Here is a 16,298-nt window from a genome sequence, read left to right as displayed (position 1 = left end):
CTTTATTAATTACCCAGGCTAAGGTATTTATTTATTTTTATTTTTTTAAATAGAGTCTTGCTCTGTTGCCCAGGCTGAAGCACAATAGTGTGATATCGGCTCACCATAACCTCCACCTCCCGGGTTCAAGTGATTCTCCTGCCTAACCCTCCCAAGTAGCGGGGACTACAAGTGACTGCCACCACACCTGGCTAATTTTTCTATTTTTAGTAGCAATGGGGTTTCACCATGTTGGTCGGGCTAGTCTCGAGCTGCTGACCTCAGGTGATCCACCCACCTGGGCCTCCCAAAGTGCTGGGATTACAGGCGTGAGCCACTGCAACTGGCCATTTATTTATAGCAACACAGTAATGGACTAATACACAGCTCTCCAAAGTGATTGTATTTTTTGTTCAACAGTTCGAGTTCTACATTCTAATGTGAGTCCTTGATAGTATCAGTCCTTAATTTTAACCATTTCAATAGGTATGTAGTAGTACCTCACTGTGGTTTTAACTTACATTTCCCAGATGACAAGAGACACTGAGAATGTACTTATTGGCCTTTTTCTTTTAAGATGTAGTCTCGCTCTGTCATCCAGGCTGGAGGGCAGTGGTGTGATCTTGGCTCGCTGCAACCTCTGCTGTCCAGGTTCAAGCAATCTTCTGCCTCAGCCTCCCAAGTAGCTGGGACTACAGACGAGTACCATCACACCCAGCTAATTTTTTTAGATTTTTAGTAGAGATGGGGTTAGGTAGGCTAGTCTTGAACTCCTGACCTCAAGGATCAGCTAGGCTAGTCTCTAACTCCTGACCCCAAGTGATCTGCCCACCTCAGCCTCCCTAAGTGCTGGGATTATAGGTGTGAGCCACTGCACCCGGCCCTTATTGACCTTTCTACATATCTTCTATGCAGTATCTGTTCAACACTTTTACCCATTTTCAAACTGACTGTCTTACTATGTTGAAGGAGATCTTCTAGCATTAAAAACAGCCAGGAGCGGTGGCTCACACCTGTAATCCCAGCACTTTGGGAGGTCGAGCAGGCAGATAGCGAGGTCAGGAGATCAAGACCGTCTTGGCCAACATGGTGAAACCCCGCCACCTCTACTAAATATACAAAAAATAGCTGGGTCTAATGGTACACACCTGTATTACCAGCTACTCGGAAGGCTGAGGCAGGAGAATCACCTGAACCCAGGAGGCAGAGGTTGCAGTGAGCCAAGATCGTGCCACTGCATTGCAGCCTGGTGATAGAGGGAGACTCTGTCTCAAAAAAAAAAAAAAAATACAAGGTGGATTTAGAAAGCATTAACATATACAATCATTTTACCCTGTCTACAATGAGTGGTGAAAAGAAAACAACCATTTATTTCAATTTCTAACTCCATGCAGTAAAAAATACGTAAAATATTGATTAAAGGAATATTTGAGAAAAGAAATGGTAACAACTTACACATAGGCATCAAATTCAGTCTGATGACCTCAATCTTAACCTAGTTCTTTCTCAACAACCACAATAACACAAGAATAAAAAAAGTCAAAGTAACTTAACCTAGACAGATCATGTACATAAAACATGTAAAAAACACAAAAAAACAAGTAAATTGTTGCCAAGATATACAAGTTGTGTTTTCAAGTCTGTTCATAGCCTCTTAGCATAAACCTAATCTATCAGGTTTACTTATAATGTACTGGCATCCCAAAACCCATTTACTAGGCTAGCAAATGATGATACCAACCAAACAAGAGGTTAAAGGCCTTTAAACTGCCAATTCTATACCTGTTTTTCACTTGATTTTTTTTCTCACTTTATTCATTAATTCCTTACTACTCTTTACATTCCTCTAGCCTTCATTCTTTCAAGTCTGGTCATGTCCTATTACTTTAACATTGATTTAGACTTGAATTAATCACTTCACTTCTCAAACTCACCCCTCCTCATTCCCTCTGACCCTTCCCTAACCCCAAGTAACCACTAACCTTCCTTTCATGTCTATAGGTTTGCCTATTCTAGACATACCATATAAATAGAATCATATGATTTCATCTTTTGTGATTTCCTATTACTTTTAGGTCCTACTATTTCTGAATATCAATTCTAATACAACAATGTATTTCCTAAAATACAAAGCTTTAATTCTTACATATTACTGCTATGTATTTTCTTTCCCAGCGGAACATCTCAATAGAACTGCAAGCCTCATTTATATTCATGATGAAGTATTTATAATAATTTCCTTGGGGAAAAAACTACCATATGGAAGTATTTTGACAAAAACATTTACTTATCATAACCTTAACTACTGATTCACTGATTCCTTTCAACAATGTAAGATAAATTATTCCCGTTGTCAAGAAGGTAGTGTATTTTACTTACTGTAGAGCCTTACCTTGACTAAGATGTTCATGGTAAATGGAAGCTAAATTGGGAAGATGTTGTTGAAGATGAGATGTTAGTTCTGCATGTGAATTAATCTGAACTAGCTCCTCTTCACATCCAGATTCTTCACCATCAAAATCAGCCATATTTTTTTCTGATTTTGCACTGACCTGGGAGCTACTGCAACTGACATCATCTGCACTTAGCATATCATCAACCATATGCCTACAAAACAGAAAAGAACAAAGTTTATATACAAATGTAAACCTAATTTGTGAACCACAAAAAATACCTCTCTTAAACTTACGAATACACTCAGGAACAAAGCTATAACTGCTTATTAACAACATGGAGTGTTGAGAGCTTTATGAAAACTGAAAACTTTACACTGTCAGACTATTTGATAATTTTATAATATATATTCATATTACCAGGCCTATTTACACATCTCACTAGAACAAATTCAAAGAACAATTTTAGGCAAGATCACTAATACTCACTATTTACATACTATTTTATAGACTCAAAGTCACAATGTGAAACCATAAAACGTGGTTTTATACAATTGTAGAATCAAAGCAGAAAAATATTTCAATTAAAGGCGGTAATCTTGGTGGAGTTAATATTTATTGGGGAACTTCTAACCCAACAAACCCAAATTAAGTATTCATTTCTAAAACACACTGTTACAGGGCATAAAGACAAAATGATTTTTAAAAAATCAGAAAAACATGAAGTTCAGGGTTGATTTAGAGACTCACAAGTAGTACCATTAATACACAGAATATGAAATAAACTAAAATGAAAAGCTAAATCATTAGGTCTTGTGAGGTATGGAGTGGGTATAGGTGTCAAAACTAAGATTTGCAGTGTACCAAACTGAATATATTGTACCTCACTTGTGTAATAAACTAATTGCTTTGTCTTCATCATGAGCTGTGCTGGGGACAACTGTGAATGACTGTATCTATAATGTCAGGCAGTACGGCAGTGGTTCTCAATCAGGGGTGAATTTAAGTCCCTAGGAGAAATCTGGAAATATCTAGAGATATTTTTGATTGTCAAAACTGAGGAGATGGCTACTGGAATATAGAGATAAGGCTCGGTATACTGGCAAACATTCTGCAATGCACAGTACACCATTAACACTGTTATAAATTCAAACCAAAAAAATGTTCTCGCCCAAGGCTGGGCACATTGGCTCATGCCTATAATCCCAACACTTTGGGAGGCCAAGGCAGGTGGATCATTTGAGCTAAGCAGCTTGAGAACAGCTTGGCCAACATGGTGAAACCCTATCTCTACTAAAAATACAAAAATCAGCTGACATGGTGGCACATTCCTATAATCCCAGCTACTCAGGAGGCTGAGGCAGAAGAATCACTTGAACCCAGAAGGTGGAGGTTGCAGTGAGCCGAATTGTGCCACTGTACTCCAGCCAGAACAAGGGAGTGTGACTCTCAAAAAAAAAAATTTTAATTATATGGCTCCAAATGCAAATGATGCCAATCTTGAAAAACACTTCAACCCAGATGCATCAGTAATAAGAATCAAAAAGTGAAGGAAATAAACAAGTAATATGTATAGATACGTAGTTCACCCAAACAACTTAACTGAATTAGCGAAGATCTGACAAATTGTCGAGTATAGCAAAACTTAATCTGATAAAGTGCATATTCATGATTCACCATGAACTCACATACTATCACTTGTCATGACAATAATAAATATGCAGCTAACACTTACTGAGCACTTATTGTGTACCAATCACATTAGCCCAAGAAATCTTCACAATGAACCCATGAGATACATACTATTGTACCCATTTTATTTTTACAGACAGAGTCTCATTCTACTGCCCAGGCTGGAGTGTAGTGGTGCGATTATAGCTCCTGCAGTCTTGATCTCCTGGGCTCAAGAGATCCTCCTACCTCAGCCTCCCAATTAGCTAGAACTACAGGTGCACATTACTATGCCTGGCTAGCACTTTTAATTTTTTTGTAGAGACAGGGCCTCACTATGTTGTCCAGGCTGATCTCAAACACCTGGCCTCAAATGATTCTCCTGCCTTAGCCTCCAAAGCACTGGGATTACTGTTCCCAATTTAGAGATGGAAAAAAATGAAGAAAAATTAAGTATTTTGCCCATCACAATACCACAAGTAAATGACAGAATCACATATTTGGTGTTATTTCACAGATAACCGAAAGTTTTATGCTGGAGCTTATCCTTTTAAATTAGGAGATGTGTAAAATTTCCCTTTCTTCATCACAATTTAGGGAAGTTTCCATGAGCATTCATATCTTTTTTAGGCATTCATTAAAAGACGTTGAAGATCTATCTAATCCTGTGCTACCCAATATAATACCGACTAGCCATATGTGGCCATTACACACGTAAAACATGGCTGCTCTAGGCTGGGTATAAGCAGCTCACACCTGTAATACCAGAGATTTGGGAGGCTGAGGCCAGAGGACTGTTTGAGGTCTGGGGTTCAAGAACAGCCTGGGCAACACAGCTCTACCCTGTCTCTATAAAAATTGTAAGAATTAGCTAGGTGTGACAGCACATACCTTAAGTCTCAAGTACTCAGGAAGCTGAGACAGGAAGATTGTTTGAGCCCAAGAGTTTGGGGCTATGGTGAGCTACAATCACATCACTGCACTCCACCCGAGGTGACAGAGGGATACCCTATCTCTTTAAAAAAAAAAAAAAAAGGCTGGACATAGTGGCTCCCACCTGTGATCCCAGCACTGTGGGAGGCCAAGGCAGGCGGATTACCTGAGGTCAGAAGTTCGAGATCAGCCTGGTCAACATGGTGAAACTGCATTTCTACTAAAAATACAAAAAAATTAGCAAGGCATGGTGGTGGGCACCTGTAATCCAAGCTACTGAGGAGGCTGAGGCACCAGAAATGCTTGAACCTGGCAAGTAGAAGCTGCAGTGAGCCTAGATCATGCCTCTGCCCTCCAGCCTGAGCAACAGAGCAAGACTCTGTCTCAAAGGGAGGAAAAAAAAAAGAAAATAAATATTTTAAAGAATTAAAAGGTGGCTGGTCTAAATTGAGAAGTTCCATAAGCATAAAATACACACTAAAAATTGAAGACTTAGTAAGAATATAAAGAAGAAAAATACCTAACTTTTTTACTTATTACATGTAGAAATAGTATTATGGATACTATTGGTTTAACATGATTAAAATTAACAACCTGGTTTTTTTTTGTTGTTGTTTTGTTTTTGAGAGAGTGTCTCACTCTGTCTCCCAGGCTAGAGTGCAGTAGTGTCATCTTGGCTCACTGCAACCTCCACTCCCAAGTGATTCTCCTGCCTCAACATCCCAAGTAGCTGGGATTATAGGTGTGAGCCACAATACCCAGCTAATTTTTGTATTTTCAGTAGAGACAGAGTTCCGCCATGTTGCTCAGGCTTGCCTCGAACTCCTGACCTCAACTGATCTGCTTGCCTCGGCCTCCCAAAGTGCTGGGATTACAGGCATGAGCAACCGCGCCTGGCCAACAACCTGCTTCATTTGGTGTTTTTAAATGTGCGCAATAGAAAACCTAAAATTATCTATTTGTAGCTTGTATTTGTAGTTTGCACTATACTACTAATGAATAGCACTAATACAAAATGAATTGCAACTGAATAAATATATGATATATTACTTCCCTAAAGGAAACATACACTGAATATTTATTTTGAAGTAGGCTTACCCATCATGGTGGTGGTGATGATGGTGGTGGTGGTGGTGGTGGTGGTGATGCTGAGGACCAATAAATTGTCGACAATTAAATAATTCATTCCCAATAGTCTCCCCAAGGAAGTCCCCAGTTCGAGTGATACAAGACTCCTGAGACCCTTGTGCTATATGAGTAGTGTTCATTTCCCCTGAAATATCATGTTCTTGGTCTTCAGAGTGTGAACAAGCATCCAGCATTCGTATTCGATTATCTACTGATGGCAAAGATTCAGTATTAAAAACCAGGTCCTTTCCTGTTCCGCTGCTTGTCCCATTTCTTTCTGATGAGCCTTGGGAATCACCCAAGCAAATGCCAGCTTGGCTTTCTAACTTTCTATTCCGGAGATCTGCACCACAACTGCTTTTGGGAGGATTATGACCATGATGGTCATCTTCATCTTCTTCTTTGAGCGCTTCAATATCTGCAATGTCTTCTGACTGTACCTCACTGCCAGGGCTCCCAGCTGACTGGCTTGCATGGCTAGAATTGACCTCATTGCTAGATCCATCACTATGCCCACTACTGCTACCAGGACCACTGCTTCCATCTTCACCACTGTTGGCAGTTTCATCAGAACTTCCCTGCATGGATTCCTGTATTTTGAAACAAACAGATTTAAATACATATTTAAACCAGTAAGAAAAAGGTAACAAACAATAAACTGTACTTTTTAAAAAGGCTGCTAGTCTTGTTATCTGCCTTTGAATACAAAATGGAATTAAAAACTCAAAGGACATCAAAAATACTACACAAAGCAGAGAACAAGCCCAAACATGAATTATGTATATATACCCAATTCAAATGTTCATGCCAGAAAGTCAAAAATGCCTTTAAAAGAAGGAAAACCTATTTTCATACCTCTGTGTCTGAAAGTCGTTGTTGCACATGTTTGGTTCTATTAATAAGTTGCTCATCCATTTCAATGTCACTGCCTCCACTTTGATGTGTGTCACTATTATCACTGCTTTGAGGACTGGCTGCAGGTGACCCTATATAAAATATATTTTTACTTCTAATTTATATTAACATGGACTTAACAGAATAACATTATCCTTTGATTCCTTGACCTATTCACCAAAGCTTTATGCTAAGTAGCCAAAAATAAAATATCAAAATATGTTAACATTTGGTCATGATTTCTAAAGAAGATGTAACAGATTTCAATTAAAAGTCAAAATATTTATGGTTTTAAGAAAAATGGGAAACATATGTTAAAGGCTTACATTTCCTTCTCAAAATGAACTTTATGACTGATACAAATATTATATAAAATCAATGAACTCTAGAACATCACTAAAACAAAACCAAGTCATGTTGCCATGAATTTATAAGGCTCAACTTACAAGGTGAGGGAGCTGTTCTTCTGAGCTCTTCCTCCTCTGAAGGAAAAAACAGAAAAAAAACATTCTAAGTGACTGAACTTCTTTGGGACAGCATTAACAGGTGTTCATATTACATAATCAACAAGTTACAGGCAGGAAAACCTGCAATAAGGTTAAGTCCCCACCACCTGCAGTAGTTGTTGGGGGTGCCTGCACAGAAAAGCCTGAGAAGGGTAGTATATGTTGTCAGGAGTTCAACATATACTACTGAGTTCAAGGGCTTTGAACTTCAACATATACTAAATTTAAGGGCTTTCTAAAACTTGATTCGAACACTCAGTTTGAATCAAGTTTTAGAAAGCCCTTGAAAGCTATGTATGTAAAAAGTACCCATAAAGCATCTAAAATGGTAGAAAACCTTGAAGCAGAAAACACAAAAAGAGAAATGAATCATTATGTTCTACTCTTAAAATTATTTCTAAAACAAAGCTCGTTTGTTTATAAAATGAAATCTCCAAAGCTTTTATGAAATAAAAGCTTATTTAAAAAGGAAAGATAACTAAAGCTGAGAAAATCCAGTAACAACAAAGACTTTACTATCCCTCACTTAGAAGGTAAACCAAAACATGAATTAATCACAGTATTAATCCCCTTATATGTTCTCTTCCTTCCGCCCCACACTTATTTTAAAATAAAGATTAAGCTGAACGTATTAGCAGCAAATACTTCATATTTGAGAAACTTTGGACAATTTACTTGAAAATACGTGACACTACTAACCTTTCTTATTTCCAATGGGAATATTAGTATTTAATAAAGATGCAAAAGAACTCTGTTTAGATAACTGAGCCTTAGCTGCTAGTGCATTATTCCACAGTGCTTTAATTAACATGGATGCCAAGTACAATGTCTACAAAAAGAGAGGGAGAGATTAAAGTTGGAAATTTCAGACAACACTGTAGCAAATTTAATATCCATTTTGTCAAGCTGAAATGCCAAGACAATAAAATGAAAGTTAAATTATCTGAATCACAAAGAAATTTTCACTTTACGGGGCTGGGGGTGACGACTATTATCCTGTTTTGAATGTATTACCTGTTCAGTATGAACACTTGGCTCAAGAGCTGAGACCAGATTAAGTAGATGTCTAAGTGGTGCAGGATCCAAGTTCTTGATGAGTGAAGGAAATAAGTCATGTATATACCGACTACAATGTTTCAACTAGAAAATAAAGTTAGAGAGAATGGTCAAAAATAATTGCCCAACACATGTAGATATCTGATATAAAAACAGTTTGAAAGTAAAAAAGTTGGCCAGTACTCTAATATTTTTTAATATGATGGTAAAATGCTCATTATCAAATATGATAAATGGCAGTGTATAACATAGTAAAAATACATTCACCTAAACAGAAATTAAACCAAACAAATGGCACACTGAATTTCCTAATTACAAGAGGGAAGGCTAGGCATGACAGCTGATGCCATTAACTCCAATACTCTGGGAGGCTGAGTTGGGAGGACAGCTTGAGCTCAGGAGTCTAAGATTAGCCTGGGCAACACAGCAAGACCTCACCTCTATAAAAAATATGTTTTAAAATTAGCTGGGTGCCAAGATGCACACCTGTGCTCTCAGCTACACAGGTGGTTGTGGTGGGAAGATCTCTTGATTCCAATGGAATTAATTTACATGTCATAATACAAAAATTAAATAGTAAATTAAAATACAAATAAAACAACATATTACACTTAGGAGAAAAAAGTAAATTATCACAGATGTGCTAGATTTCTCTTATTAAATCTTTATAAAGTATTTATAAAATAATTTTATTTTACTAGAGTACAAAACAGAAACTCTTATAAAGATCTATAAAATAAACCATGAGATACAAAGACTCCTGTTGTAATAAACACAAATATGTAAATTCATGAGGGAATACATAATATTTATGAAAATACAAACACTAAATATTACATCATGTAAAATGAAGCATTTTACAGCCATCAAGCTGCTAACTACTAAATCAAGATAAGGTAACAAACATGATTAGACAAGTAATTCCCAATTTGAGGGCTGTCAAAGGTAAAGCTTCCTATTTTTAATACATAAAAAGTTATTAAAACATAGAGTTTACTCTAAAACACTGATTTTTATATTTTGTAGGCATATACATATGAATTCTCTTCTGCTGCTTCTCTTTCAGGGTAAATATGCACAACCTAATATTGAAATATAAGGTGAAGGCCGGGCGCGGTGGCTCAAGCCTGTAATCCCAGCACTTTGGGAGGCTGAGGCGGGTGGATCACAAGGTCAAGAGATCGAGACCATCCTGGTCAACATGGTGAAACCCCGTCTCTACTAAAACTACAAAAAATTAGCTGGGCATGGTGGTGCGTGCCTGTAGTCCCAGCTACTCGGGAGGCTGAGGCAGGAGAATTGCCTGAACCCAGGAGGCGGAGGTTGCGGTGGGCCGAGGTCGCGCCATTGCACTCCAGCCTGGGTAACATGAGTGAAACTCCGTCTCAAAAAAAAAAAAAAAAAAAAAAAAAAAAAAAAAAAAAAAAAAAAAAAAGAAAGAAAAGAAAAGAAATATAAGGTGAAATACATGTAAGAAAATATAATACTAGAGGAATTCTTCTATGTTGCCGAGACTTCTTATAAATTACACTGTGTGCTTCTACCATTTGCTTTAACAGCACTAAGTATCCATTTAAAAAACAATGGCAGTACTTCAAAAGTACAACAAGCATTTGATTTTTTAAAAAGTGAATACTCAGTAAGTTTATCACTTTTCTAGGTCTCAGCTAAGAATGTTAATTTAAACACAGTATTAAATAACATTACAGATTAAAATATACAAGTATGTCCCAACTGAAATGCTTGGAAGGAGAAGTGTTTCAGATTTTGTATTTTTCCACATTTTGGAACATCTGCATTATATACCTACCAGGGGAAGATCTCTAGCTGATCTAAAAGATCTAAAAATCCAAACTCTGAAAGGTTCCAAGGAGTACTTCCTTTGAACACCATGTTGGCACTCAGAAAATTTCAAACTTTATAGCATTTCAAATTTTAGAGTTTTGGATTAGGAATACTCAACCTGTACTAACAGTTTTCTCTACTTTTTGCCAACAAGTAACTATTATTTTTTTTTCTACTTAAAATATGATAAAAACACATATATACATGTTTATATATACATATATAGTATATAATAGTTTATTATATAGCATAAACTATATTATATAATATAGCATACAATAAACTATATTATATACATTATATAATAAACTATAATATAAAATAGGATATCTACTATGTCATATAATAAACTTCTGATTTTCTGCCAATTTAATCATTAATATAATGAAATTTCCATAATATACTTAATTTTGATAATCAAGTATCTTGTTGGGGTTTTAAGGGTATTAATGTGCCACTTACTTTTGTTTTGTTTTGTTTTATATAGAGAGATGAACTCTCACTATGTTGCCCAGGCTAATTTTAAAACTCCTGAGCTCAAGTGATCCTCTTGCCTCAGCCTCCCAAAGTGCTAAGATTACAAGAATGAGCCACTGAGCTTATTTTTAAGTAACAAGGCCCTTGAGGAAAAAAAAAATCATAAAATCCTGTAACTGAGGAAAAAAAAAAAAAAAAAAAAACCACCCTACTTTTTCAAAGGTGTACATTATTTAAGTAAATTGCAAAGTACAGAAAAAATATTAAGAATGCATAGTGGCAGCAGCAGTGGCAGAGGAGGACAATGATAAAGAGGAGGAGGAAATGGAGGATGAAGATGACAAAGAAGACAAAGAAGGACGAAAAAGAAAAGGATATCACAGAAGATGGAAAAATAGAAAATGCCAAGCATCCATCTCTACACTGAGACAAAAATTGTAATAGCACAAACTATCAGATGTAACTAACCTGGAACTCTAGAGTCAATCTGAACTTCTACACTTACCAGTTTTAGCCTTCAATGCCATAGCTGTTACTGCTACCCATTTCTGGCATGCGCACTCCCAACCCCCTCCCCCCATGCTATGATAGGCAGCTATGGAGACAGCAATACAGGTTTCTGGTACAGTTTCTAGAGACAGGTGGGCAGTAAGGACCACATTCCCCAACATCAAGATTCTGTGTTCTGACAGGTGGCTGACTGCTAATTCTGATTGATGAAGTGCAGGCACAGAGGCTGGCTGCCATTGTTTTAACACAAACCATCTGAAATGATTACTAGAGGACTTACAGGAGTTGCATTTGTTTTTGGGGAACAAAACAAAAAAAGGAAACAACAACAAAAAGTCCACAGAGAATATACCTGACATCCACCTGTTGCACTTCTTAAAGTGTTTTTTGTTTTGTTTTGTTTTTTTGAGACAGTCTTGCTCTGTTACCCAGGCTAGAGAGCAGTGGTGCAATGTCAGCTCACTATAACCTGCGCCTCCCAGGTTCAAGTGATCTTCGTGCCTCAGCCTCCCAAGTAGCTGGGACCACAGGTATGTACCACCACACCCCCAAGTTTTTCTTTTGTTTTTGTTTTTTTGTATCTTTAGTAAAGATGGGGTTTCACTATGTCGGCCAGGCTGGTCTTGAACTTCTGACCTCTAGTGATCCACTTTGGCCTCCCAAAGTGCTAAGATTACAGGTGTGAGCCACTCCGCCTGGCCACTAGACCAAGATTTTTAAAACTTATCTCAAAGATTCTAAAAGAGCAAAGACAGGAAAACAACTCATCAACAAAAGGAGACTACCGGTAAAGGGACAGAAATTATAAAAAGGAACAATGTGTTCTAATTGTTCAACACCCGCCTATGAGTGAGACCATGCGGTGTTTGATTTTCTGCTCTTGTGTCAGTTTGCTGAGAATGATGGTTTCCAGGGACATGGACACAGGGAGGGGAGCACTACACACTGGGGTCTGTTGGGGGGAAATAGGGGAGGGACAGCGGGGGGTGGGGAGTTGGGGAGAGATAGCATGGGGAGAAATGCCAGATATAGGTGATGGGGAGGAGGGCAGCAAATCACACTGCCATGTGTGTGCCTATGCAACAATCTTGCATGTTCACATGTACCCCAAAACCTAAAATGCAATAAAAAATAAAAAGAAAAAAGAAAATGAAAAAAAAAAAGAAAAAAGGAACCAAAATGCGATTACAGAAATGAAAAGTACAACAAAAGAAATGAACGATACACTACACAAGGATTCAAAGGCAACTCTAAGCAGAAAAAAGAATCAGCATACCCGAAAATAGGCCAACTGAAAATAAAAAAAAGAATGAAGAAAAGTGAATAGCCTAAAGGACCTCTGAGATACCATGAAGTAGACCAACACATTCATTTTGGAAATCCCAGAATGCAAAGAGAAATGGAAAGATAGAATACTTAGATAATAACTAAATTCAACCAAATTTGACGAAGACATGACTCTACATATCCAAGATGTTCAACAAACTCCAAGAAGGATAAACTCAAAAAGATCCACTTCGATACACAATGCAATCAGACTGTAGGAAGCCAAAGACAAAAATCTCAAAAACCACAAGAGAAGCAACTTGTCACATACAAGAGATCCCCAATAAGATTATCAGTGAATTTCTTATCCAAAACCTTAGAGGCCAGAAGGCAATGAGCTGATATATTCAAAGGGCTGAAAGAAAAATCTTGCAATAAGAATTCTAAATTAAGCAAAACTGTCCTCCAGAAATTAGGGTTGAAATTAAGATTCCTACAAAAACAAAAGCTGAAGGAGTTTGTAACACTTATACTTGCCCCATAAGAATTGCTAAAAGGCAGTTTCCCAGTGTGCTTCTGGTTACTGAATGGGAGAAGGCAACTCAAGATGGTAACAGCCACAAACTCTAGCTCCAGCTTCCCACTCCAGACCTGGTTAGCAGTGGGGCAGTCAGGGCTGAAATATCCTGGCCTGAGCTAGCCTGAGATGAAAGGGTAGCCAGCCAAATGACTTAGAAAACCTAGAATGCGTGAGAAAACTTGTTCACTATGCTAGGTTGAGCATTATGTGTATGAACTGAAAGCCTAAAGCCTGGGCCCAGGAATTGAGGAAAAGTGAGTTTGGGGCTCAGAGGTGCTCACACTGAGGCAGACCCTTGGGTGACCAGCTAGTTGCCAGAGTGCTTCAAGGACCCTGGCCCTAAGCTCACCTCCAACTCCTGACTGAGTACTTGGTGCTCTTGTGTGCACTGTACTAGATAACATGCTATATAAGCACATGTGAACCAGCTTGGTGGGACCAGCTCAATCTCAGAACCTCTCACCCCGCTGTTGCTGCTGTATCCTCATGAGGCACTTGGCTGTCTCCTGAAATACAGGCACTTTCTGAGGAGAGTGACAGCAGCAATGAACTACCCCTGTGTTCTCAGTGACCAGTACAAAACCCAGCACAAACGAGCATTAGTAATTATTGGAATGAACTCTTTTCATGCATTCAAAAGTTCTGAGGAATAATGGAATGATTTAATTTGGTCTTTCAGAAGGGTACAAGATGAATAAATAAGACTTGTTTTGCAAAGAGGAAAAAAAAAAAGAAAAAGAAAAAAACGCTAAAAAGAATCCTTCCAGTTGAAATAAAGAAATAATGAGGCCGGGCGTGGTGGCTCACGCCTGTAATCCAAACACTTTGGAGGCAAGGCAGGCGGATCACCCGACGTCAGGAGTTCAAGACCAGCCTGACCAACATGGTGAAACTCCGTCTTAAAAAAAAAAAAAAAAAAAAGAAAGAAAGAAACAATGAAGAAATAAAGGTATCTGATAAATACATAGGCGATTATTACAGACAGTATCGAACTTTTAGTTTACAACTCCAGTTTTTATTTTCCACATGATTTAAAAAGCAAATATAAAGAATTATTAACCTTCCTTACTGGATACACAATGTACAAAGTTGCAATTTGTGACAGCAGCAATAAAAATGGAGGGATGGAGTTGTTAGGGCAGAGTTTCTACACAGCATTGAAGTTAAGCTGGTATAAATTAAAATTAGACTGTTATACCCTTAGGATGTTAAATGTAATCTCCATATTAAATACAAAAGAAAATTAAAAGGAAATCAAACCATTTCACTATCCCTCCCTCAAAAAAACCACCAAAACTACTAAGCATAAAAAAAGGGCATTAATTGAAGGAATGAGGGAGAAAAACACTCAGAGAAAAGAAAAGGCAAAATAACACAAGTCACAACTCTGTCCCTCTTTATGAGTAATTATTTTAAATGGTTTAACTTTCCAAAAGAAAAAGAATGGATTTTTTTTTTAAACTTGATCCAATTGTCTGTAAGAGGTTTGCTTTATATCCAAAGACACTAAAAGGTTGAATGTGAAAGGACAGAAAAAGATACTCCATGCAAACAGCAAGCAAAAGAAAGCTCAGTTGGATATACTAATACCAAGTAAGATACAACCTAAATTTTAGAAAGGTTACTAGAACAAACAAATGGCATTACAATTTAATCCAGCAATCTGCCTCCTAGGTATATGTCTAAAAGAATTCAAAGCAACATCCCAAAGAGGTATCTGCACTCCCATGATCACTACAGCGTAATTCTCAACAGCCAGGATGTAAAAGTGGCCTAAATGTCCATCAACAGATGAATGAATTAAAAAATGTACACAGTCCAGGCATGGTGGCTCATGCCTGTGATCCCAGCACTTTGGGAGGCTGAGTCAGGTGGATCATGATCACGTGAGCCCAGGAGTTCAAGACTAGCTGGGTCAACATGGTAAAACCCTGTCTTTACTAAAAAATACAAAACTTAGCCAGACATGGTGAGCATGTGCCCATAGTCCCAGCTACTTGGGCTTAAGTGGGAGGATGGCTTAAGCCTGAAAGGTCAAGGTTGCAGTGAGCCATAATTGTGCAAAGGCACTCCAGCCTGGGTGAAAGAACAAGTTTTGGGTGTCTCAAAGTAACTAAAATTTAGTATATACAATGCAATATTATTCAGCCTTAAAAAGAAAGAAAATGCTGACGCATGCTACAACACAGATGACTACTGAAGAGATTAGGCTGAGTGAAATAAGCCAGTCACAAAAGAACAAATATTTAATAATTCCACTTATTTCAGAAACCTAGAATACTCAAAATAATGGAAACAGAAAGTGGAATGGACCAGGGCTGATGAGAGGGAAAAATGGGCAGACTTGTCATTCAATGGGTGTAGAGTTTCAGTTTTACAATATAATGAATGAAGTTCTAGAGATCCATTACACAATGTGAACAGACTTAACACTAGTGAACTAAGCACTTAAAAATGATTAAAGGGGACAAATTGCATTTTTTTTAAACCAGTTTAAAATGTTTTCAAAAGTTTAGTAATAAAAGATTCAAAATAGCAAGAAGATATAATAACCATAAACATGATGAAGGAGAGACTGGAAGAATCAGAGAAATAAAAAGGTCCAGAATAATAGTCGGAGACTTCAATATCCAATTTTCAATAAAGTAAATAACTATAAAGAAGGAAATAGAGAGTCTGAACAACACAATAAGCCAAATAGACCTAGGAGGCATATACAGAACACTCCATATAACAGCAGCAGCAAACACATTTTTCTCAAGTACACATGGGACATGTTTTGAGATACACTGGATGCTAGACCACAGATCTCAACAGATATTAAAAGACAGATATCATAAATAAATGTTTCTCTACCCACAGCAGGAAGAAGCTAAAAATCAATACCAAAAGGAAAACTGGAAAACTCACAAATATGAAGAAATTAACACATTCAAACAGCCAAAAGATCATAAAGAAATCACAATGGAAATTAGAAAATATTTAGAGATAAAATACAACAAACAGAATGCAGAAAAACCAATGTTCAGAGGAAAATTTATATTTACACATGAAAACTTT

General features: G+C 37.4%; 1 protein-coding gene across 1 annotated transcript in view; it reads right to left on the bottom strand.

Annotated features, from left to right (window-relative positions):
- Positions 1-16,298, bottom strand: part of USP34 (ubiquitin specific peptidase 34) — a 220,528-nt gene that overhangs the window by 155,248 nt on the left and 48,982 nt on the right. The window contains 6 exon segments of the mRNA XM_032292024.1: positions 2,372-2,586; positions 6,075-6,694; positions 6,960-7,090; positions 7,445-7,480; positions 8,204-8,333; positions 8,519-8,644. Of these exon segments, the coding sequence (XP_032147915.1) occupies positions 2,372-2,586; positions 6,075-6,694; positions 6,960-7,090; positions 7,445-7,480; positions 8,204-8,333; positions 8,519-8,644 (1,258 nt within the window).

This window comes from Sapajus apella, unplaced genomic scaffold, assembly GCF_009761245.1.
Source record: "Sapajus apella isolate SASKATOON/1434 unplaced genomic scaffold, GSC_monkey_1.0 scaffold26, whole genome shotgun sequence".
NCBI lineage: Eukaryota > Metazoa > Chordata > Mammalia > Primates > Cebidae > Sapajus > Sapajus apella.
The sequence above is the reverse complement of the archived record's forward strand: the minus strand, read 5'-3'. Positions and strand labels throughout refer to the sequence as shown.